The following is a 25,751-nucleotide window of genomic DNA, read 5'->3' on the forward strand; positions in this document are numbered from 1 at the left end:
GCTATTACAGGATAACTACAGGTATTGGACTTCCTTTAGAATTCTTTGTCTGTATAATTTGTGATACCCCATGTACACATATAAATTTGAACCTGTTTCATAGCTTTCCCATCTTACCAATCCTTGTTTGCCTGGCAGCTCATCAGCTTTATGTTCACAGCCATATTTATGTCTTGTTTATAGAAGATTTGGAGAAGAAGCTTCAACCTTAATCTAAGCATCTCTTTTCTTGATTAAAATCTCTTTAAAACCCATCACTGTCTTCCCCAAGATATAAAATAGTTACAAAGAATCATTTAATAATTCTAGACCCTGTGATATCTTGCATTTCTGCTTCAGACCTATCTTATCTCATACTGATGTCATATGTTTGGGTCATTGACAAAAAATTATTTATACGGCAACATTCCATCTCTCATGGCTTTTTTTTCCCCCTTCCTCCTAAAATCTGGATAGGTAGCATGTAAATACTTATTGGCTATTCACAGGCTCACTCCGGTTCTGAGATCTGATGCAAAGTCCTGAGTCTTGCAAACCCTCTGTATGTGTTTAAATGCTTCTGTCTGTTTATCTGTGGTTTTGCTGCCTAGATCTGACAAGCATGACTTAAATTCAGGTCACTGTGACATTGAAAATCTCCTCTGAGAATACTATTTAAAAAAAAATAGTATCTGTAAAGGTTTCTTCTATCTTCATGTAGAAAGCAGCTAGCCTACAACTTCATATAGTAACTGAGCAAATTCTGCTTTGTTTAATTTTTTTTAGGACTTTTCCAATTTGTTTTGAGTTCCTAAAATTTAAAGAAGATGATTTTTTGTCTCATTATATGGCCCTTATTTTCAAAGCTGTATGTATCCCTTTTGTCAACAGTTGATATAGACCATGTTTAAAATCCTGAATGGTATTGGGTTCTGTAAAAAAATCCATATGATTTTTGACTTAAAGTCAGCATTTCAGTTTCCTGGTAAAAGCTGTTAGTCCAAAAGGGAAACTTTGCATCTTTAACAAAGTGTGATATTAAATAAATGTCTGTAATATTGATAGTTGATAGCTCAGAGAGACTAGTCATATACAAAATACATGATTTAAAGAATATGCTAAAAAAGTGCATACCCATTCTCATTTTGAAATAGATATGATCTAAATGTTTGTTGCTGCTGGTATCTTTACTAATCTGGTAGTGGTCATGCACTAAGATTCCAAAAGGCTGACGGCTTCTATTTGGATTCCTTCTTGCTGTCAGGTGTCAAGTTTTTTAAATTGGTTCATCTGTAATTGAGACAAGACACTGGCCATTCCATTAATATTTATGGTCATCTTTCAAACAGTAAAAATTTCTAAGCTAAACCCTACTGTTTGAGTTTATTATGGCAAAATGTCTTACATTTGTGAACTTCACTTATGAGTTAATTTCTGCAATGAAATTTATTGTAAATTTGTCAGAATGGGTGTCCTATGTTATATCTTCCCATTACTAACTGCTTCACTTGCACCAGATGTAAAAGAAATGGGCAAAACAAACAAAATATATGCAACTATGTATATACACAACAATGTAGCTTACATTCATTCCTCTGTCCAAAAGGATGCTCCTTCAAAATGAACTATAACATCTTCGTTTCCTAACATATCTAGTGTATTTCTTCATTTGCTTATATAACCTTTACCAGAGGTTATGAATGTGAGACTCACAAAGCATGCCAGTTCTGACACCACAACTCATAGAATCATAGAATGGTTTGGGTCAGAAGGAACTTAAAAGATCGTCTAGTCTAGCCCCTGCCATGGGCAGAGACATTTTTCACTGGATCAGATTGCTCAGAGACCTGTTCCAATGATGGCACATCTACAGCTTTCCTGGACAACATGTTCTGGTATCTTATCACCCACATTCTAAAATAGTTCTTTCTTGAGTCCAACCTGAATCTACACTCCTTTAGTTTAGACCTGTTGTCCCTTATCCTGTCCTTACAAGCCCTGGTAAAAAGCCTCTTTTCATCTTTCTTATAAGTCCCCTTAAATATTGAAGCACTTCATTGAAATCTCCCTGAAGCCTTCTTGTCTCCAGGATGAACAACCCCAGCTCTCTCAGCCTTTTTGATGAGACCATTGTTACCACCCTCTCAACCTCTTGACAAGAGAGCTGCTCCAAACCTCTGACTGTTTCACAACCCTCCTTGGGACCTAACATGTCCATCCTTGGTCTAACATGTCCATCCAGTAATAATGTTAAGGTACTTAGGCAGGGCACACCTTTCTTGGATAATTCCACTTCCTTGATCAGCATGGTGTATATTTTCATGCTTTTAGTCAATCTGCCATTCTGTTAATTATCATGTATGCTTAATGTCACTTCCTTTCTGTTGTGATTTAACCCCAGCCAGCAGCCAAGCCCCATGCAGTTACTTACTCTCTGCCATACCAGTGACATCAGGGAGATAATCAGAAGGGTAAAAGTCAGAAAACCCCTGGATTGAGACAAGGACAGTTTAATAGGGAAAGCAAAAGCTGTGCACACCAGCAAAGCAAGACAAGGAATGAATTCAGTGCTGCCCATGGGCAGGCATGTGTTCAGCCATCCCCAGGAGAGCAGGGCCCCATCCCCTGGAATGGTGAATGGGAAGGCAAACACCATCACTCCAAATGTCTTCCCTTCTTCCTTCTTCCCCCAACTTTGTATACTGAGCATGATGTCACATGGTTTGGAATGTCCCTTTAGTCAGCTGGGGTCACCTGCCCTGGCTGTGTCACCTCCTAACCTCCCATGCACCCCCAGCTTCCCCACCAGCATGGCCATATGAAAAGCAGAAAAAGGCTTTGGCTCTTTGCAAGCCCAGCTCAGCAATAACAAAAACATCTCTGTATTATTAATCCTGTGTTCAGCACAAATCCAAAACATGGTCCTCTATCAGCCACTGTGAAGAAAATCCCTGCTGAATCCAGAACATTTTCTTAAAGAATGACAGGGCTGTGCCTGATAGGACATGACATATTTAATTTGCCTGAGATGCACCTACCTGGTCTGCACAGCTAGTTTACCTCAGCTCTATTAATGAGTCTTCTCTTTCTCATGCATTACAGTTTAAAATCAAAGGAGTAATTTTAAAAGAATATTTAGTACTCAGCTTTAATGATAGATAATAGATAAATATTTTGGATATTACACTTGGTCTTGGCATTTGGTCCCTTTGTGGTCACTCTCATGCTATCTCATTCCCACAAAGAACTGTATAAAGGGAAAGGTGGAGAAAGCTGTGATACAAAGGGCAGCTAACTATCTAAATTCTTCAATGACAACCACCTGGATTTGGATTAAAAATAAAAAAGAAGTAAAATGGTCAATATTATGCTACTTGACTTTCTGAAGCATTTTTTTATTCAAAGAAGGTGGGTTTTTTTGTTTTTGTTTGGGGTTTTTGGTGGAATTTTTTTGTGTGTGTGAGTTTTATTGCTGTATATTTGCTTATTCTGCCTTGCTGATGCCTTGATATAAGATAGGGGAGTATGTTCCAGAGTAGGCTTTTGTCCAACCACTGTTGAAGGCGTAGACTGACAACGGAAACCCCAACTCTATTTTTAAAATCTTCTGAGAACTGTCAGAAGGTGCTGTGTGAATTTCCATTAAAGAACTCTGCTGTCATCATAAGGATCCATTTGCAGTGAACAGGCTGTAGTTACTGGGAGAAATTTGTATGCTTACTGGGGAAGACAGGCCTCAGACAGGCCCCACCCTTGGTACATTTCTACAAAGAAATAGAGGCTTTTAATTTATAAAAATATGTTAAAAACAACCAACAGCCAGTACTGGAAGTAAAACTAAATCTCCTGAGAATCCACCTCCCCCTGACCACCACTGATTTAAGATCAGCTCTGTATATTGGTTTCCTTCATTTGTTTGTGGATTTTGTGGTTATTTACAATATGAAGTGCCCAAGCACACCTCTTTTTTAGATGTTAACACATAAGCTTATCAGAAGATTTATTTATAGACATTTAAGCAGAGGAAAACCCAAGATGATATATTTATGTGACCTCTTCCTGTTTATATTACATGACTGTGATGTCTGTATTTTGGGACCAAAGTATTCATGCAGTATGCATTTCTGTATGGAGGTCTTAATGAATTTTATCATATTGCAGCAGACCTGTATAAGCGTTTCTAATTACAGTAGTGAAAAATATAATTTGAAACTTTTATGAACATTTCTTGGTTCATAAGCTGACTCTGATTTAAACCTTGCTTTAGGTTATCCTTGGATACATCCTCTAGTAAACAATATTCCAATATAAATTTATGGAGCAAGTATGTTAGTATTTATTGAAAAATTTTATCTTTACTATTATAAGTGGACAGTGTGGGGAGAAGTGCTTTAAAGAAATGTACAGAACATTCGTGTCTCTTTGGCAGAATGGCAAAATGTAACTGCTATGAGACAAAATTGGTAGTTCTGTAAACAGGAAACATTTGCTTTGCTGGCATGTATGTAAGAGAAAAACCAATAAAAATGGAAATGTAGTTTGGGTCTTTTTTTAAAAAAAAGGTAATAATTAAATTTGTCTGTATAACTTACCTTTCTTAGCAGTTTACAGTTTTCTTTGAAATTCTTCCCATTATTATAATTTGTGATTTATGTATTTTTTGATGAGCAGGCACAGGTTTTTTTCTTCTGCTGCCTGATAATATGATTGAAACTCTTAAACATGTAAATACTGAATAGAATATGGTAATGTGGGTACCTGTTTCACAGCCTTTTAAGTTGAATAGAAGTGTAAGGTTACCTATAAGAGCATTTGAATTAGGACAAAGTATGTCCAAACATAAGTTTGAAAATAATTATTAATTTCCAGAACTTTTTAAATGTTCACACAGCTTCAACATGGATCGTATACATTGCATACTGCCTCTTTGTTCTGTTTGTTTATAATTTTATAAGGAAACATAGGATTAAAGTTCATATTGCTCATATTAATTTAAAAAGAGGGATTTGAGCTGTTGAAGAACTTGGTGACTTGTCATTGTTTTGATCTGAAGAAGAAAAGAGAATAAAAGAATACACAACAAAACTGTCCTGGAAGACACAATACACTTTATTTCCCTATGTTCCTTCTTAGTTTATGTCCAAAGAGGAGGCTCACAAATTGTCCTCCTGTCAAAGTCTGCAGGCTGAGGGTGATGGCTCCTGCTGTTTCACATCACCATGCCTGTATCACACCTTTCCTCGTGTGCTTGGTGAGGCTAAGCTGCCTCTAACAGCCACCCACTATTCAGGGGGCCTCAGGATTCCACAGACATTGTAGTTTTGTCTGGGGACTGCTGATCAATGCTGAGCCTTCAGTAAAGACCTGCTAGGTGGCATTTATAGTGTAACCTAGGTAAATGTGTAAGCCTAGTAGGGTGTAGATAATTTTTGTTGGTTTCTTTGTTTCTATGTCTTTTGGGTTTGGGTCAGTTTTGAGACTTAAAAGCATTTTTGAGGTTTTATTTGGTTTCCTCTTTCTTTTTTCTCGTGACTAATCAAAAAAAAAGAAAGAAGTTTCTTTTTACCTCGATAAAGAGTAGGCAAAATGAAAAATCGGTCATACACTTGCTTTGTAACTGTAATAAATTTTTTTTTCAAGTGAGAAATATCTTCCAACAAAAACAAAGTCCAAAATATTCAAAACTTCAATTAGTCAAATCTGTACTGCATAGTATACATGAGTGTGGATGCTGAGAGAGAGAAACAGATAGTTTCCTAGGCATGGTTCTGGGAAAAGCTGTGAGAAACTCAGAGAAAAGAATTATAAACAATTGTCTTAAGTTGCTGCAGCTGGTGTTTGTGAACATGTGGAATGTGTTATGGAAATATGCTTACCAAAGGGTGGCTTCTTAATTAACTACTCATGTGAAATGCATTGATTAAATGACCAATCAGGTCCACGTGTGTCGGACTAAGATCTAAAAGAAGACGTCTCAATAAACGCAAGACCTTTTACCGTTTTGCCTTCTGATACAATTCTGTGTCATCTCTGACTCACCTGTGACACAGGAGTGTCAGTCACCGTGTAACAATGAACAATTATTTTCGTTATTTAGAATGGAATTGCTTTAGCAAATAAATAAAGATTAATATAGTGGAGCTTTTAGAAATTTCCCCCAAGGATTTTTTTGTTGACGGTTACAATTCAGTTATTTGGGAGAGGAAAAGTGATACAACCATGAAGCAAGACTTCTGATGTAGTTATGTACTTTGCTCTGAATCTGATGTGCGTGTACATATGTGATACACAGTTGTTCTTAATTGAAGGAAAATGACTTTATTTTTGCGGTACAGGAACCTAAACAAACTGAATTGTTCTAGCTAGATGGCAAATGAATGCATTAAGTTATTTTTTTGGATCATAGCCTCAAACCAAAAACAACCCAAGATTTAATCAAAGAAGCTTTTAATTTTTATGAACTTAATTAGGAAATGTAAATATTTAAGACTGTGTTGCCTTGGTAAATAATAAATTCAGCAGCCAGAATTTTTCCACATCCTTTATCTGAAGTAGAAGAGCAGCAACAGAAATACTATGCAATACCAGAATGGTTTTCTCTATCAGTTTTATGAAATTAATTTTTCACAGTATAAAAGGGAGAAAAAATACACATTTGCCAATTGTTGCAGTAACAATAACTGAAGCAATAAATCCCAAAAATAGTGCATGAGTTTATAGGTTTGAAAAGTTTTCTTCTTTTCAAATGTGGAAGTAGTGGAATCCTTTAATATGGTGTTTTATGAAGCTCCTGTTTTAGGATTAGTGGAATAATTGACTATATCTACTAAGAAGCTGGAAACTAGTTAATTATGGACACTTTTTAAATGGATCATTTAAATGGATTTATACAACAGAAGCACATGGTTAACTCACTTTATACTAGTATTTAAGAAGTCTTGGTATGCTTCATCAGCTTGTGAATTTGAGTCACCTTTCTTCAATTACCTTTTTTAATGGGTAAAGCAAGGTATGGATGTGCCAGATGTTTCATATACATCATCAGCCTTATATCAGGTGTAAAATTTTACTCTAGCACAGAGACTGATCACTCTAACAAAAAAAAAAAAAAATAGATCAAGTGAAAGAGCACTTTGACTTACTTACTTCTATATTTTCACCGCTTTCTGTTGATTTAGACTTGCTTCCCACAAAGCACTGTCTAGACATTCAATGTCTAACCTACATCTTTTCTTAAAGCTGCTGTATTACCCATGATATAGGTGGATATTGAATATATAATCCTGCCTTTTTTTGTAAAAACTGGCTATGATGCATTATTTTTTTGAGAATAAGACTTAAACTGTTTGTGTAATTATTATAGACATAAATAATACTATTAAAATAATTATTTCCTCTATCTAAGTGAAATATGTATATGAATATGTATATGCTGAGCATGATCTTATATGGTCTGGAATGTCTCTTAGGTCAGTTGGGGTCACCTGCCCTGGCTGTTTCACTTCCCAGCCTCCCCAGACTCCCCAAATTCCTTGCCACTGTGGCCTTGGAAAAAGCAGAAAAGGCCTTGGCTCTGTGCAAGCCCTGCTTAGCAAACAAGGAACTGGCGGGCGCAAACAAATTTACCAAATCCATCTTTGGATAGAAGATTATTAACTCTGCATGTGGTTCCTTATTTTGTGAAGAAAAAAGTAGATTGCTGTAGATTGCAATTTCTGGTGAACTTCGCTTGTTTTCCAAGATTACTTCAGAAAACTCTAAAGAAATGCAGTCCTATAGAAGAATCATTTTGTAGCCAGTGTTCAAATGCTATCAAGATGTCTATTTTCATTCTGTGCTTTGTGATAGAGGGAGATATGTGAGTAGAATGTTGTCTATCAAAAGGTGAAGGTCGCTGTGGATTTTTACTTAGTTCATTTTTTTGCAGCACTGATCTATAATCAGCAAGTGTCTCATTAGTCAGGTCTGTATAGAGCATCAGCTCTGTCTGCCTGCTTGTTTTACCATGTTTTGTAGATATATGTTGGCTTTTTGTAAAGTAATACATATTTCTTGAATGAAAGGATGTATTATCATAATGGTTTTCCATGGTTTTACAGAAGAATGTACTTTTAAACAATTCTGTATCACTTTGCATTTAAGTTAGTTATTGCTGTGAAAGTACCTGCCTGAATGTTTATCATAGCTGTGAGTAACTTATAGGCCAAATATGTATTTTTTTGAGAAAACTCTTTCTTCTTGTAGTATAATGACAAAATTGATTATCTAGAACTGATTAATTTTAAATGCCATGTCAATTTTATTTTATCAGTTTATTTTCAGCACTGAATATTATAGGGATTAGGTATATGTTGACTCAGTAGGTAATAAACTAAATGTATGGTATAATTTTCCAGTAATATTTCCAGCAATAACCCTACTCATGGTTCAGTGCTTGATAATATAAAATATTTTGAACTGTGTCTATTTTTGAATTCAACCCCTATTCAGATTTATGTGTACTGTGTAAATCACTACAACGCTAAATTATGGAATATATATACAACACAAATGAAGAAGGAGTTTCACTAATTGTTGGAATTTTCTTATTCTCAAATTCAGTATTGAAAAACTAGTGAACAGAGCCGTAGCAAGGTCATGTCAACAATAAATTAATTCACCTTGATCACTGAATTCCTCTGCAGCAAGTCAAGTAATTGAGTCATAAAAATAAATTTTTCTTATGTTTTATCTTATTATTTTATCACAGAAAGCTCAGTTTAAGTTCACCATCACTTTATATTATAAAATCTGAGGATGAAAACAGCCTGAACATCAAGACAAAATAGTGTTTGGTAATGAACTACAGGACTGTGGTGCTTTAAAAATTCATTCTTAAAGTTATATATTATACTGCTTAATTCTGTATTGCTGAAGACTACGAATAAAAGTTTTCTGTTAAAAAAAAAAATTAATATATTCAGAAAAGACATACTTTTGTGTAGAGTCAATTTCTATTTTTTGTAACTCATTCTTACAATTAGAATATATTGAATTTGTAACTATTTTAGAAATACCTTTGTTTCTCAGTTTATATTGACATTACTATATAGTCAAATTTGGAATACAGCTTCAGCTCTAGCCAAAGCAAGTGCAGAAAAATTTGCAGTGCACAAAATTATGTGGTTACCTATTTTCAAAAAGAACCCCAAATCCCCCAAACTGTCTTTTTCCAAAAGTTATGCACGTGAATACATGAATGGACTAGCTACATGACACTAGGTAAATTCTGCAGTATTTCAGACCATGTGGAATATATTTTAGCAATTTTAACAAATTTTAATGCATAAATCTTCTTTGATTTGGGATGGTGTTACTTTGTGACTGTCCTTTTGCTAAAGGGCTGAGAGATGAACCTTAACCAGATAAAAGATTTCTGGACTGAAGGGGAGAACTTCCTCTTCATTCAGAATAAAAAAGTTAAGAATTGCTATGCATCTGTGTTTATGAATAGATGGAATGATGGTAGTAGAGAATGTATCTCATGGTTAGCTTGATGATGCCACTGGTGGGAACCAGTTATTACTAAATGATGCTTAGAATGTGTGTACTTTCTGAGGAAGAATAGCAAAAACAGTTTCTTGTGCAAATGGCCATCTGTAGTGGACCATTGTTTATGGATGTCCTTTCTTCCCTGTGATTCTGTGAACTCTAAGCCTGTTTTATTAAAAATCAACCAAAAAACCACCCAACCAAAGCAAACAAGCAAACAAACCAAACAAAAAAACCCCCACAAAAATCCCCCACAAAAACCCCAAACCCCACCTCCCAAAATAAATGAACTAGAAAATGGAAATGTCAGAGCTGCTAGATGAAAAAAAAAATTGCACTTTAAACACTTACTGAATCAAAATAATTTAAATTTGTTTAATTAATGGTTCGAAAACTAGGCACTGAGAACAAGGTACTGCTGAGACATGGTCTGTGTTTTCATGATAGCCTAGCAACTCCATAAAACTCATTTCTATTAGCATCTTCAGGCCAGAAAAGCAATTACAGACCTCAGCCAGAATGATGGTTTTTCAGTGAGAATATGTTAATACTGAATCATCTTAACAGAGAATAATTGTCTCATTTGCAGATTGTATTGGCTTTGCTAATTCTTTATGCTCAGTCATGAATGACTACTTTTTAAAGTTTTTCTGCAAAACATTCTGAAATACCATATAATATAATATTCTTGCCACTTTAAAAAACGATTGAAGTTTTTTATCTTACATAGCAAATACCCAGCTTGTTAAGTGTTGTAGCACAAAGGAAAGGGCACATGGGCCATTTAGGGGAATAACATAAAACATCAGTGTTGAATGCTGCATAAATTTTTTAAGACATTCAGTGTTTTTATTTTGAGATTACTGCACTTAATGATTGATAAAGTTTTTCTGATGCCAGTGTAAATACTAAGTGCTTATTTTTCTGAATTCTAGAACATGAAAATATTAATTTTATTATATTAGGAACTCTTGCCCTTTTAAGCATGCGGATTTAAAAACAAAATAGTTAATTTATTTGATTAATTCTCATTTTAAGTAAGTTTTACGCATGTTCATAGAATCATACAACAGTCTGGATTTTAAGAGATGTTCAAGATCATCCAGTTCCATCCCAGTGCATGGCTGGGGAAACCTTCCATTAGACCCGATTAATCAGAGCCCCATCCAACCTGGCATTCAACACATCCAGGGATGGGGCATCCACAATTTCTCTGGGCAACCTGTGCCTGTGTATATCTACTGTAAGCCTACATTCTTTCAGTTTGAAGCTGTTACCCCTTGTCCTTTAAAAGATAGGATGTGCCCCTGTAAAAAATCTGAAGACATAATTTTATTTTTTAGGGAACAATGAATTACAATATAGGCTACTAATGTACACCTCTGTGGAATGATGAATACTTTAGTGTAGTAGGGAAAATAAATACAATTTGAGTTATATAGAAGTAATTTAATGTAATGAAAAGTGTGTGCTAAGTAGCAAATCTCAATTTTATTTTAAATTTAGGTATTCATAAATTCATATTTTAGTATTTTAATATTTTTACCTCTAAAATATGTATTTTCAAATATTGATACAGGAACTAGATTATGAAAAATGTTTTAAACATTATTTTTATCTTACATAGAAATGGAAGCAGAAGCAACAGGAGGAAAGATAATTTTTTAGCATCAATTAATTCTGTCTAACAGCTACATTTCTTAGAATTGTTTGCAAATATGTTTCAAATTCTTTTTCTGTATTGTTGAAACCACTACTGATTGTCATGCAAAGCTAGAGATGAAAAATACTGTCTATAACTGATGTATCTGAAATGTAATAATTGCCTATTTCAGTAAGAAGTGGTAAGCAGGCAGTGAAGGGTCACCTAACAAAAAGCCCTGTAACTTGCACTCACCTGTGAAATCACACAAGAGAAAAACTTTTGATTGATGCTTTTGATTTCCCTCTTTAAAGGGGAAGTGTGTCACTTAGTTCCTTTGGTGAAAATTGCTTTCCTTCTGCCAGCTTTTTTTTCAAGTGCCCAAAGCCGTGGCAGGGCCATAGCAGTGCAGTTGCATAAGGGCAGTGTAAATAGCAGCGCTGCTTTTAGAACATAATTGTCCAACTGATCTCAGCGCTCAGCACAGGCGGCTGTTGTGTATCTGCTTTGATAATAATAAGTGACACCAGTAGGACTTTGTAGCTGAAGGGGACAGTGACATATCATATCGCTCCTGTTTTATCAGCTTCTGCCCCCTTAAAAACTTGTCAGGCAGTGTCTTTTGGCAAACAGTGACATACATGCCTGTAACAAAAATAAGTGCTTCTACATGCTACTCTCTCAGAGGTTTTTTCTTAGTTAGTGGACAAGTTTTGGAAAATAAAATTATTTTTAATTCTGTATATAGCTTTGACACAGTCAAACACTAAAATTAATCTCTTTTGGCTTGCTTATATCAGCTTTAGTGTCCATATTAAGAGGTGAAAAAGGGCTTGGCACTTCATGTGTTCAGCATTGTATTATGTAGCGATTTGTAAAAGTGCTTTTCTAGAATGTTCTTACTCTTGGGATATGTCTTTTGAGGATCAAGCTCTTATGACTGAACTTTCACCTGAAAAATGCCTCTTGGATCTTTGGTTGTACACAGAGATTTCTATATTACATGAAAACTTAAAAGTTAAGATTCTGCATTCTGAGGAATAGTGTTGATAGTTTACTGTGCTAACAAATACCAATGTTGTTTGCAAAATTGCAGTAAAGGTTTTTTACTGTAAGCATTAAAATATTCATCTGAGTAAAACTGAGTAACAGTGTCCTTACAGTTTGTTTTATATAGGTAAAGAAACAAAAGGAGACAACAGTTGCAAAAGCCTTGGAGACAGTGTGCAGTCTTTGTCACTTTGATGAAGTCTTGAATGTAAATCTCTATAGAAATCTTTTCATGTTTGTAGATCTGTCATAGATATACATCAAAAGAATCTCTGCATATGAACATTATATGATTTAGAAGTATATTGCATTAATTTTCAACAGATGTTGCAGGATTTCTTAACATTATAGTGTACATATAACTTAAAAAAATTTTTTTCTTGTTCTTTGTATTGTGACAGGATGATGAAGTAGTACTTCAGTGTGTTGCCAGCATTCACAAAGAACAAAGGAAGTTTTGCTTGGCAGCTGAGGGACTTGGGAATCGCCTGTGCTTTTTGGAGCCAACATCAGAAGCTAAAGTAAGAAGCTGATACTCTCATCTGGTGTAACTGATCAGTGAATGTTAACCTACTTACTCACAAGCACATTTAATTATGGTTTCTTAAATATGATGCTAGAGGGACCTTATGTATGCTTTTCTTCCTGACTGCATCTTAGAATTGTTTGCAAAAATTTCCCAGAGATTCCAAATAAATTTTGAGGCACACCTGATAAGAGTGAAAAGCTGCTATTCTTTAACTAAAAAACTTCCTGCAACTGAAACACTCCCTATTTTCAAGATTAGGTCTCCAGACTGTTATTAATATTTAATTTCGCTGAATTCCCTTATTTCTATTACTGCTGTGGGTTCAAATATATTGATACACTGGACCGATAATTTTAGAAGCATTGTCACCTGTCAGTTACTGGTGTTAAGTGCTACTCCTGACTTCATAATCAATCAGGAAGTTGAATGTACAGGGACAAGAATGATTAAGTTAAAGAAAATTTTAGAAGATTAAAAATGGAAAATTGAAAAAAGAAGCGAGAGAGATGTGAAGGAAAAAACCCCCCAAATTCCTCGAGGGTAATTATCAGAGCTGGAGAGGGGAAAAGAGAGAAGGGAAGAAACTGTAAACCTCTACTAAAGCATAATGTTAGGAATAAACCAAAGAGAGGAAGACCTCCTCTTTCTCTTTGGTTCTCTCTGCATATTTTTACTTAATTGTTTTTATTTCTTCACTTTTCATCCCCTTAAAATGCAGCATTATCAAGACTTTTATTCTCTCTCTGATTTCAAAAAGAAGTACATATCCACTTTAAAGCTAATCCTCAGCCATGATCTTTATCATGAATCACAGAACACAGAGCTGTTAAAGTTGGGAAGAGTCTCTGAAGGTCACCTAAGTGCAAAATCTACTTAGAATAGCTTCAGACAGAACAGATTGCTTAGGACTCTCAGATCAGAGTTTGAGTGTCTCCAAGGGTGGAGACTTTACAACCTCTCTGGGCAACCTGTTTTACTGTTTACCATGCTCACAGTAAGAGTAGGGCAGTTTTGTCATATTTAAAAAGTATTTCCTGTATTTCACTTTGTATCAATTTACTCTTGTCCTTTCGCTGGGTTCTGCTGTGTAGTCTCTGGATGTCTTTGTGCTTTCTGCCATATATTTTTGTACAGTGTTGGTTCCCCTTGAGACCTTTTTCTCTTGAACATATCTTTCTTTGGACATATGAGTGCCAAGAAATTGGAAAAAAAATAAAAAACTGTTGTGAAATTTCATGTTTCAAAGCAGCAGACATATTGATTCAAAAATTAGGAATTCCTTAAAGAATTCATATTATTATGTCATTAAATTCTGAATCTCAGCCATCTAGTTACTACTGTAAATATCTTCTATCAACCTCTTACATGGTATAAGATCTTATACCTTCTCTTTTGTCAGTGATATTACAGAACAAGTACAATGTCCATGGTGTCATTCTAAAAGGCAGGAAAACAATAATACATAGGGGGAAAATTTTTGCATTTGAACCTGAAGCTTCATTTTACTGTGAGGAATACAGCTCAATGAAAGTAAAATGGCTGTGTTGTTAATTCATTAAGAATGGATTTATATTGCTTTCATACAGGACAGTAGTATCTACCTCAAATACAAATGAATAGGCATAAAGTATAGATTCAAAAATTAAAATAAACACATGTTCCAACACACTTTTCATCCTGTTTCACCTGTTCTGCTGATCTGTTCTTGCACTGTTTAATTTATTTTTACAGTATGTCCCTCCAGACCTCTGTGTCTGTAATTTCGTCCTTGAACAATCACTCTCTGTCAGAGCCCTTCAGGAAATGCTGGCCAGCACAGGGGAAAATGCTAGTGAAGGGGTAAGTAAATTGACTTCAAAGAACATTAAATCTAAATACAGATTTTCCTCATTTCTTTTCTTGTCCAGGATTTTCTAGAAAAGGTTCTTGATGTCATAGTATTCTTGGGACATTATTTCTCCTGTTGTGTAATCACATTAATGTCTCTTTGGCAGTGAGGAGCTGGTGCAACTCTTTTGACAATTGTGATCTACAAATGCAGAAACAGCGTCAATTTGATTGTTTTGACCCTAATTTTCCAATTTCAGCTCAATCAAATTGAATAGAATTTTCATTCTATTACAAACAGAGCATGATAAAACTATGTCTTTACTTATTTTACAACTTAATGGCTTATTCTGTGCTTCAGATCTTTAACTGGGACATATCATTGCACAGATGTAAAAGATGGAGTTATATCACCTTTGAACTTGCATTGTCAACCTTTGCATACATGGTTTTCAGACTTCATTAATGCAGATCTTTTGTTTTCCACTGCATAAAAAAGTTGTATTCTTTATTTTTGAAATTACATTGCATTCTATAAAATAAGTCTTGACAAAAATAAAAACATATGCTTAGGAAATCAAAAGATCAATTTAAAAATTTCTAGAATTTTTAAGAAATGACATAATTTTTAATATTTCAAAATATTCACCCCAAACTACAGCTGAAAGATTTAATCAGAGGTTAATAATGATATATGAATATTTAATTTGGAATTGGAAGTAGAAGACATATAATCTCTGATAAAAATGATCACTGTTGCTTAAGGAGCAGAAGGCAAAAAAAATAATGTAATCTGTTGTACTGTATTTATTTTGAAACTATCTTGTCCTTCATTTATTTTAAATTTAGGTACAATCCATTGAGGAAGCTGTAATAGGAACACAGCAGTTCATACTAAAAGCAAGGCTGAAATAAAAAATTATTTGCTTTTCATACTAAATTTAGTTTGAACCAGAGTTCTGCTGCTGGTTTCAGATTTTTCTAGAGAAAGACTGTAGATTATTCAATTTGGAGGCTTTGTTGTGTTGGTTTGGTTGTGTTGTTTTCTTCTTTTGTTTTTTATTTTTGTAAGTCAAACTTGCAAGTGATTAATTTAAAAACTTTCACTAATAAAATAGCAGAAGGGTTTCATTGCTTGTTCTCAGTATTCATGTACTTGTTGCAAACTGAATACATGTAATTTTCTTTTGACAACCTGTTTGTAATTACAATTGACTTTGCTGTGAACTTTTTCCTTTTTAATTTTAAAAAAAGTTTTAATGTATAAAAGAGGTGTTATAGTCACTGCTACATGCTTTTCCAGTTTTCTTTACCAAACAGTGACAAGTTTCTGCAGGATTAAAAGAAGTTTTTATGAATAGCATATTTTGAATAAGCTTGGCAGTAGTTTAACTTATGTATTGTTCACAGCATGTAAAACCATTTGCCTACACATGTATAACCATTATTTGAGCTCTTGGAATATCCTTAAATTATCTTTGTCCCTTTCAAATGAATCCAAGGATGAGAACTGGCCTTAAATGCCATCCAAAAGGAGCACAAAAGAAATTTGCTCTAAAGGAAGCAAATGGAAAAATCCAGTTTTGCTTCTCCCTGTCTTGTCATAGTTTTACATATTCAAAATTAATAATGGTACTTGGTTGAAACTGTGGATGCAGTTGATTTAACGAATCTGAATTATGTTAAAGATTAATATTAGCAAGTAGATATTCTCAGTATATGCTTAAACTATTCTGGGCATGTTATTTTCTCTTTCAGAATGTTATTTTCTCTTTCAGATTTCAGTTTCTGTATATATATATATATATATTTATGTTGTGATTTTTTTTTAATGCCTGCATGAAGTTTATAAGAAAGGTAAGTGGTATCTTATTTAACTTAAAATATGTTTTTGCAAATGCTGTGTTTTACCAAATCGTAATAAAAATCAGGTAACAATAAAAGTCTTTGTCAAAAACCAATATTTTATCCCCTTGGCAGGTATTTGGCTATTGTATCGACTTCATTATTATTATTTTTCCCCAGTGTGTTCATTTCATAATTTGTTGGAATATTTGCACTCCTTCCTTGAACTGCCACAGCTCTTCATGTTGTTGTGTAGTTCTGATCATGGTGCACTCAGAGCAGTGGAGTTCTGACCTTCTCCATCCTGTTCTGCAGGCAGCCCAAGGGGGTGGCCACCGGACCCTGCTGTACGGCCACGCCATACTGCTTCGACATTCCTTCAGCGAAATGGTAAGTGAGGAGCACCACCTGCACAGAACCAGTAGCCTGAATGAGAAATGTCTTTTCACCAAAATAAAAAAACTAAACATTTGGAATAATGCTCCTTCCAAGCTATCTTCTGTGCTAGATGAGAAAGGAGCTAATAACTTGTGGTGTCTCATCACAATAGAATTGTTTAAATTCAGATTCTTGCTCTAACTCAGAATTGTAGTTGAAAAGCTCCTAAAATCTATTATTTCTGCATCTTTAAGGAATCTTTAACTTCCATTAGCAAGAACTTCTACAGCAAATGAATTTCTTCTGATATATGTTATTTTCTCCCCCATCATATTTTATAAGATAAGGTATTCCATTTGACATCCCATATCTTCCATGGATTATGTCCACGAAGATGCTGTCTTCAGGCTGCCTTGTATAAATTTCATCAAACTAGATTCTACAACTGAAAAATTTCAGCCGTTTTCAATCTTTGACCTACTAGGACCCATGTAAATACACCTAATACAAGGCAAAAGAAATGAGAAGTCAGGAAAACACTTTTCCTCCTTTTTCCTGTACTAGAAAATGGTACATTAATCTTGAAATGCTACATTAATCTTCTATGTTGCTTATGTTTATGAACCTTGAAAATTGTAGTTGCCTTGATATAGCAGAGCTGCAAGTATAATTACTACCTTTTGGTATGTTTTTAATATTTTCATAAATCAAACTTATTATCATAGAGTTGTAATTAGATGTTTGCCAGTTATTATCTGATGAGCTGTATGAAACTTCAGAACGTAGAAGCTAAATTGCACAGCTGAAGTGGAAATGTGCTGCAGTGGAAAAGGATTTTGATGTTTAAAGTTCAGGAAGAGCTTCTGTATGAATAACAACATCATCTTTAACTTATTAAAAAATTAAATATGATAGTAAGACCAAGTAATGTGAATGTATTAATTTGGCATGTGTGTTAATGGATACTGTTGGGATTTTGTTTACAATAATGTCACTGTTTTGCAGTATTTGACATGTTTAACATCATCAAGATCCCAGACAGATAAACTTGCATTTGATGTGGGATTACGAGAAAATGCAGCAGGTATGGCAAGTTATTTTTGAAGGAGAATGAGTTACCCATTTCTGGTTTTAGAAGAGACATTGTATTTAATGCAACTGTAAGCTTATGAATGGGATCTTTCAGTGTTCATCAGAAAAAAGGTGACTGAAAGAAATGTCAGAGATGTGAGAGAGTCTTGCAATTAAACTGATTTAACACAGCTGCAATGAAATGCTTGATAATGGTCAAAGTAAAACATTTCTGTTGAATAAAACAAATTTGATGATTTTGTAGGTTTTTTTTTTTTCTGACACTTAGAGTACAGAAAAGCCATATACTGGTGCATTCACAATATACATTGTAACCAGGTAAGAAAAGAAATTTGCAACTTGTAGTGCAGGAAACCAGAAAATATGTAGTGAACACACTGCTAAAAGAGCTGGACAGAAATAAATTTGTAATATGGACAAACCAATAATGGGACAAAGTGAAGGAGATACAACACAAACATGACATTATGATAAAGATTTAAAATCTAATTAGTGTATTTCTGGGAGTACTGCCATTGCCATTACTGCTGATGGAAATATAGTGAAAAAAAAAATTGTGCTTCCATGAAAATACATAAAAATTATGAGTTGCCACTGCAGCTATGTTAAATAAATTTAAAGGTAACTTAGCCACAAAGAGCCAGAAATACACTTTAATGCTGCTGTGTACATAGCTCACGGTTACTGAAAGTTATGAGTACTCCTCAGAAAGTAACAGGTGACTCTGTAATAATCAGGCGCATTCATGTGTCTTGAAGGGAAAATCTAAGTACTTGTATACACACTTCATTCATATAAAGCTCAAATAATGAAATACTGTTTGTGTTAATATAAATCTGGGCTTTCAATTGTTTTTTCATTCTTTTGAAAATTAAAATCAAATAGACTAATTGATGATGCAGAGACACTGGCAGTGTAGGTGTTAAAACCTTTGTAAATCATAATCTTTGAACCCGTTCAGGTGACTCTCTACAAAAGTTTGTCTTTTGCATGAGTGAGGTTTGTCTTTCAGTTGTTTATAGCCGTAGAGAAGGTTGCTTTAGACAGATAGCAGCAGCCTACTACTTGACTGTCTTTGATTGTTGCCTTAGATGGAGAACATTTTCTTTAGGAATATTGAGAAAAGGAATGTATGTGGTAAAAAGAATATGTGTGTTTAATCACTACTAAAATAGTTTCAGTGAAATCTGTTTTTAAAATTTTATACCTTTTTTTTAGAATTATTGTACATATATCTGCTTCTATCTATGAGGTTTTATAACAAGTATATGTAGTTGTTTAATTGATATTTGCTTAACTGTACATACACAAGAAAACCCATGTACACATAGGTAAGATTAACAAAAGCTAAATTTTGTTTCTGCACAGAGGGCTTGTCTGGAAAGCTCATAAACTGAGTACTATAATATCATTTTCCCTTGCTCTACTCCCTCACCTATGAAACTGTGCTAATGAATCAGTTTCTGCTACAGGAAGTATTCTTCACGTAGCAGAGGGAAAAGCCTTTGGCTGTAAAAAATTATTCCCTTTGAAGATTTTGCATTTTACATCTGTATGGATGTAACTTCTATTTATTGTCTTTGCTATAATTAGTTTCATAACCTTCAGATTTTGTTTTAAGGAGGTTTTACATGAAATATCCTAATCAATCAAACAAATTTTTCTACTTTGATTCTACCAAATTGCCCTTTATTTTTTCCCACTTTTTTTTTTTCCCACTTTGTCTGGTAAGAAAGTTTTATTCAACTTGTTTTCTTCAAGGTCTTTCACACTCTGAAGAGTGTGAAATTGTGAAATGAACTAGGTAATCTTCTCAGAATGTGTGTGTGTGTGTGTGTGTGTGTGTGTGTGTGTGTGTGTGTATGTGTGTGTAACCTGGATCTTACGTTTCATATGTAGGAAACGTTCTATGGTTGTCACCCTTAGGCTTGGCTATTTTGTATGGTCTGTAGGGCTAATGGAACTGCTTCTAGGTTTGTTGTGCTATGTGATACAGAAGGTTAGGAATTAAATATGACAATTAAACAAAAGAAGTGACAAAAAGTGATAAATAAGACCAAGGTAGGTATCAGCAATTTCCTGGCAAGGAGAGTCTCCAAGGGAGAGCAGGTCTGAGTAGTGTTTTGTAAACAATCCCTTTAGAAGTACTTGAAAAGGGAAATATCATAATATGGAAAAGATTATATGAGAAAAAGTTTCAAGCAAAAAGAAAACACCAAAAATTATTGAAAATAGAAACAATATGGTTTTATAAGGTGAATGTCTTATAAGGCAATTTTTATAATTATATTTTAATGATATATAAAGATAGATTTCTTGGGAGTTGTCTGTTTTGGAGAACCTTGATTAGTGCCTCTGTCATTTAGGTGAGGCATGCTGGTGGACAATACACCCTGCTTCTAAGCAAAGGTCAGAAGGTGAAAAAGTTCGAATAGGTGATGACCTTATCCTGGTCAGCGTGTCCTCTGAGAGATACCTGGTGAGTTTGTTTCTATAGATAGTGGTCAAATGGTGGGAAAATACAAAGTTCTGTGGGGATATCAGGAGATTGGTTAGAATTCTTATGAATTGTTTTTGTCTAATCTATGGAGTAATGTCTCATTGTAATGCATTTTTATTTTTCCCCACTGAAAGGGGGCTGTGTGTGTGTGAAGCAAGACTGCTTCCATGCTTTTTCCCCAAATTTTAGAATAATACTAATTTTAGAAGAAATTTGTATATTTCATTTATGATACATTCTCTTTTGTTTATAAATTAACATACTAAAAATTCTAAGTGCATAATTTTCATTGTTTCCTGTTACCATTGTCTTGTTTCAGCATCTCTCCGTGTCAAATGGCAATATTCAGGTGGATGCCTCCTTTATGCAGACACTATGGAATGTACATCCTATATGTTCAGGAAGCAGTATTACAGAAGGTTTGCCATTTTATTTAGACGTGTATATAAATTAGACTAATTTGTATGCTTTTGATAAAGAGAAAAGTTAAAAAAACAAATTCCCCTCAGAATGTCAACCAAACAGTTTAAAGAAAACAAAGAAAAGCTAAATGAGTGCTGTAAGTTTAGAGTAACAAACCTTTAAAAGCTGCATGATCAATGAAGGCTTAGTTTAATTTGGGGGAGTAGGAGCTGCAGAATAACTAAAGCCAGAAAACATAGGTTTTTGCATACAATTTTCCTAAATACTGTTCTCCCACTACAGACAAAACAGAAGAGAGATGAAGGTACAGGCAAAATGAAAAGCAGTTTTCTCAAAGTTCCTATTTCAGTCTCTTAGTTCTGCTTTTTACAGACATTTCCGTAACATCCCAACATACAAACATGCATCCTTACTGTATTATCTTATTCAGCCTAAATCCTACACCACAGGGTCAGGATTTCTTTTGGGAAATTTTATGGCACTTCATGGTCATGTTTGAGTCATTGACCATGTTTGTCATGGTCAGCTTATTCTGAGAAATGTCTTGTTCTCTACTGAAAGTCTGGTCCACTCAGTATCTCCTTATTTCAGTGCCATAGTTTGTCATTAACACTGTTGTAGCAAACACTGTGCTTCACCATTGCTGTTCTCTATTCCAAGTATCAGCACTCAACATCCACAAACAATGTCTTGAAGTTAGGATCATTTTGTGTCACTTATCTGTAAAACTTAGCATTTATGATATACTAGTATACAATAACATAGGACATTAATGGAGCTTTAAGGGAACTGAGAGAAATATCCCACTTCCCTTGGATCAGCTACAGTAAGTCTTGATAGAAGATGGCTTACCCTGGTGTTAGACTTAATTTAGTAGTCTTTTTTTTTTTTTAATCTATGGTTGGGTTTTTCTAACCCGAAGTGGTTTAAATCAGCATATCACAGTATTTCTGTTCACTAGCCTATAAGAAACCTGTCTCAGAGTGTTAGGTTTTAATTTTAAAATCATATGGGATGTGGATTTTGCTTGTAATACTTTCTGATTGCTTTGGCATGCTGAAGTTTGATATTTAAAAATGGCTGTCTGGAGGCCTGTCCTTGTGGATCAGAAATAGAACAGGGATCTACCCTCAAAAAGTCTGAGTTTTTTCGGCCTTTACAGGTAAAACAAAAAGAAGCAAAGAGAAAAGCCATCCTACAGCAAAGTTTAAAACTTGTAACATATGAAAAATATGAGCTACACAGAGATATCATGGAAGACCAGGGGTATATTTTAGATTTCTGTACCTGAAGAGATTTGGCAGCTCAACTTTCTAGGAGCTTACAGAATTAGAGTAATTGAGGTTGGAAAGGATCTGGTCCAAGCCACTGTCTGGTTGATCCACTAGAACATGTTGCCTAGGAATATATTTAGACAGGTTTGGACTCTCTTCAGGGGTGGAAACTTCACAACATGCCTGGGCAACCTGTGCCAGTGCTCAGGCACATTCCCAATGAAAAAGTGTTTCCCGATGTTCAGACCCTACAATGTTTCACTGTGGGCCCATTGCCTCTGGTTCCATCACTGGGCACAGCAGGAGAGACTTTGATCTCATAGTCTACATTGATAAGATCCCTTCCCTTCCCTTCCCTTCCCTTCCCTTCCCTTCCCTTCCCTTCCCTTCCCTTCCCTTCCCTTCCCTTCCCTTCCCTTCCCTTCCCTTCCCTTCCCTTCCCTTCCCTTCCCTTCCCTTCCCTTCCCTTCCCTTCCCTTCCCTTCCCTTCCCTTCCCTTCCCTTCCCTTCCCTTCCCTTCCAGTGTGATATGCACCAGCTCTTAATCATCTTAGTGGCCTTTTGCTGTATTTGGCCCTCTTATTCTGAGTGGCCCAAAATTATTTGCATAATCCAAAATACTGTAATTTAAAAAAAAAGTTTGGGTGAATAAGAAGAGAAGTAGATTTTCCTGTGTCAATCAATTTTTTCTCAAGTACTTAGGCTTTGGTTTTACATACATTCTCAGAATGGTTTATGTGAAAGATGGTCATATGTCAAAAGACGTAGCAGTCTAGCTCAAGTGGAATGAAGAGAGAGTGGGATTTCCTGAGTCTAAAACTGGATTAGGAATTAGAAAATGCTGTTTCTGTAATATTTGTAAAGCCATCAAGAAAACATAAATAACAGGAAAGTACATTTCCCCCATTATTTCTTTGCTTTGACTTTTATATTAATTGGCAAGATGGTAATTGTTAGTTACAGTTTTCCTCATTTACAAAATCAAATTTATGTTGAATCAGCTAGGCAGTATGAAAGCTTCCCTCTACTCTTTCTCCTTAATGTGTGCTCCTTTAAAAGGCAGTACCTTCACTTACAAGGTCAGAATGGTTTGGACTAGGATCTGATGAGTCATCGTCCTACACCTTCTTTGTCTTTTCATTTTTAATGTGAGGCAGAGTGCCTGGTTTTGACCTGTACTCTTTGTGTTAAATGGGTTGGAAAGATAGCTTCCATTAAACTTAGTCTTCAGATCTGCAAAGTGTTTTTCTGTCCTCTGTTTCCTGCTGCTGCTGTGCATCTTTGATTTTGACAAAAATAAAAAATTTCAGAAAAAAACAATGAAAATTTGAAACTGCTTTGTATTGAAATAATTTAGACTGTATTAAGGGGGAGGAAACTATGGTATTATCTATTTGATTTGGCTTTTACCTAAAACATTCAATTTTCAAAGCCATAATTTTGTTGTTTTAAAGAAGGTTTTAACTTCCTTTTCTGTCTCAGAATCCAAATTTGAGTTTTAAATGTTAAAAGTTTTTGTTTTGTTTTGTTTTCATTTTCAGATGAATTAATTTTTTTAAGATACTAAAAGTAATATGTTAACACATTAATTTTTTTCTTGTTTAGATTTAGTTATGAGTGAAAATTTGGAAAATAGATCTTATCTGGGTCTTGAATTTTTTAAACTTTTATGGGGGTGTTCATTCATTCATAGTCAATTTTTTAGCTTGTAAATGAGCTTCTTTTTCAGGATATCTTCTTGGTGGTCATGTAGTACGTTTTTTCCATGGTCACGATGAGTGCTTGACAATTCCATCTACAGACCAGAATGATTCACAGCACAAGTAAGTGATGGTGGTGCATTTTTTTTAATATTTCCTTCTTTCAGAAAAGAAACAGGATGTCAGTTGAATTTCAGGTTAGGTAGATTTAACACTCTTTACAGCAGTCTATAATTAGGCAGTGACATTGTACAAGAAATTGAGACCTACTAAGCTGAAAATCTGTCATGAGTTCTTTCATTGTTGAAATTTAAGTAGTTGATTCTCATTGATATTTCATCCTGTTATATTGCTTGTCTCTAGCTCATACTGTTACAAGTAGAGGTAAGAAAGTGTTAGCAGGAAGATGGTAATGTGAAAAAAAAATCCATGAAAAATCTCTGTAAGTTTGGCCTCTGCAATGACTTTCCTATTTTATATATAATTTGCACCTTTTTTTGCAAATTTTAAGCTTTCTCTGTTTTGATTAACATATTAAAAAAATTACATCATACTAGCTAGACTAAACTACTTTTTTATTAAAATTCTATTTATGGATGTCATCCATTATGTTGATTTATTATTTTAATTTTTCTGTATTTTAAAAATTTTTCATTAATCAGAAGCAAAGCAAACTAGTAATTTTGCTGCGCAAACCTGCTAGCTTTAAAATCATCTTAAACAAATAAGATCTTTCTACCTATTGTGGCAAATAAGTTATGCTTTAGGTAATATGATACCACAAGTAACATTGAATTATGTCAGGTAAACTTGTCAGCTCTAAATTTGCCATGTTTACATTTCTGAGGAGTAAAAATGTCTCCAAGTCCTAAAGAGAACCCAAACTTAAAACCAGAAAAATTACTGTGTGAATTTTTTGTGTCTGTTTTCTTCATATGTGTAAAGAAAAAGAAAAAATATTTTGACTGTGTATGAAAAGGTAAACCTAGTATAAAAACAGTGGCAGATATATTATGTTGCTTTTAGACTTATTTTATAAAGGACCTGTTTTAAAAAGGTTAAAATAGATGCTGAGATGTTTCAGTGTGTTCAGAAATGCTGCTCTTTGCTACTTCTCTTGCTTATCTGGAAGTCAGATATAGCTAATATTAAAACTAATTGTAAAAACCTATTCCCCAGTGTGATGCGATTCTTTATGGAGGGTTGATGTGTATTGTTACTGCTTTAAGATTTTCTTCCATGTTTTTTATGCTAAGTAAATAAAAGGGTAAAATTAAAATGTATGTTTGTATGAATGAAATCTGTATATTTGTAATCCCAAAATTGGAAAAATTGTGAATGCTATATTTAACATTTCCAAAAGTGTGATAGTGATGGTGACTTGAAGTTGTCCTTGTCTTTTGTCTTTATGAGCTGTGTAATAGATATAAGGCCAAGTTTTTATTGTGTCATAGTTGTAGGAGTTATGTTTACATTATTAAAAAAAAATGAAAATACAAAAAAACCCAAATAGTAATAAGAATAGCAGAGAGATGTAGAAAATGGTTGTGTTTGTTTCCATCTCTTTATTTAATCAGTTCTATGCATTTTATTAGGAATGTTAAATAATTTAAGTTAGACGAGAGTAAAGATTTCTCTTCATAAAACAAAAATCTCATTTTTGAACATTTCTGTAAATAATGCTCTTTAACAATTCACATTGAGACTATTCTCTGACAAGAATCCTAAAGTCCTTTTTTATAGGCCAAATGGAAATACTTGGGGTGGACATATTGGACATCACAAAGGTTAGCTTGGCAAGAAAAAACCAGATGGATACACAGAATAAATTAGATGAAAAAAATATTGTTGGGAAAAGGCAGCAATTCTTTTTACATGCAGCTCTGTTACCCAAAGAGCAGGTCACTAATTCTAGTCCAGCATTGCACATAGAGGAAGCTGGAAAAGGGGCTGAATTTTTTAAAAGTATAGAAATCAAAAG

General features: G+C 34.3%; 1 protein-coding gene across 7 annotated transcripts in view; it reads left to right on the forward strand.

Annotated features, from left to right (window-relative positions):
• The window catches only part of RYR3 (ryanodine receptor 3), a 193,985-nt gene that overhangs the window by 35,510 nt on the left and 132,724 nt on the right, over positions 1–25,751 (forward strand). For 5 of the 7 annotated variants that reach the window (XM_074542789.1, XM_074542791.1, XM_074542794.1 and 2 more), the window contains exons 2-8: positions 12,604–12,723; positions 14,463–14,570; positions 16,719–16,793; positions 17,787–17,865; positions 20,240–20,352; positions 20,693–20,792; positions 23,800–23,893. In XM_074542789.1, the coding sequence (XP_074398890.1) occupies positions 12,604–12,723; positions 14,463–14,570; positions 16,719–16,793; positions 17,787–17,865; positions 20,240–20,352; positions 20,693–20,792; positions 23,800–23,893 (689 nt within the window). Of the gene's footprint in view, positions 1–12,603; positions 12,724–14,462; positions 14,571–16,403; positions 16,416–16,718; positions 16,794–17,786; positions 17,866–20,239; positions 20,353–20,692; positions 20,793–23,799; positions 23,894–25,751 lie in introns of all 7 variants that reach the window. The other 2 variants (XM_014266442.3, XM_074542790.1) reach the window with 1 other exon arrangement.

This window comes from Zonotrichia albicollis, chromosome 6 (genome assembly GCF_047830755.1).
Source record: "Zonotrichia albicollis isolate bZonAlb1 chromosome 6, bZonAlb1.hap1, whole genome shotgun sequence".
Classification (NCBI taxonomy): domain Eukaryota; kingdom Metazoa; phylum Chordata; class Aves; order Passeriformes; family Passerellidae; genus Zonotrichia; species Zonotrichia albicollis.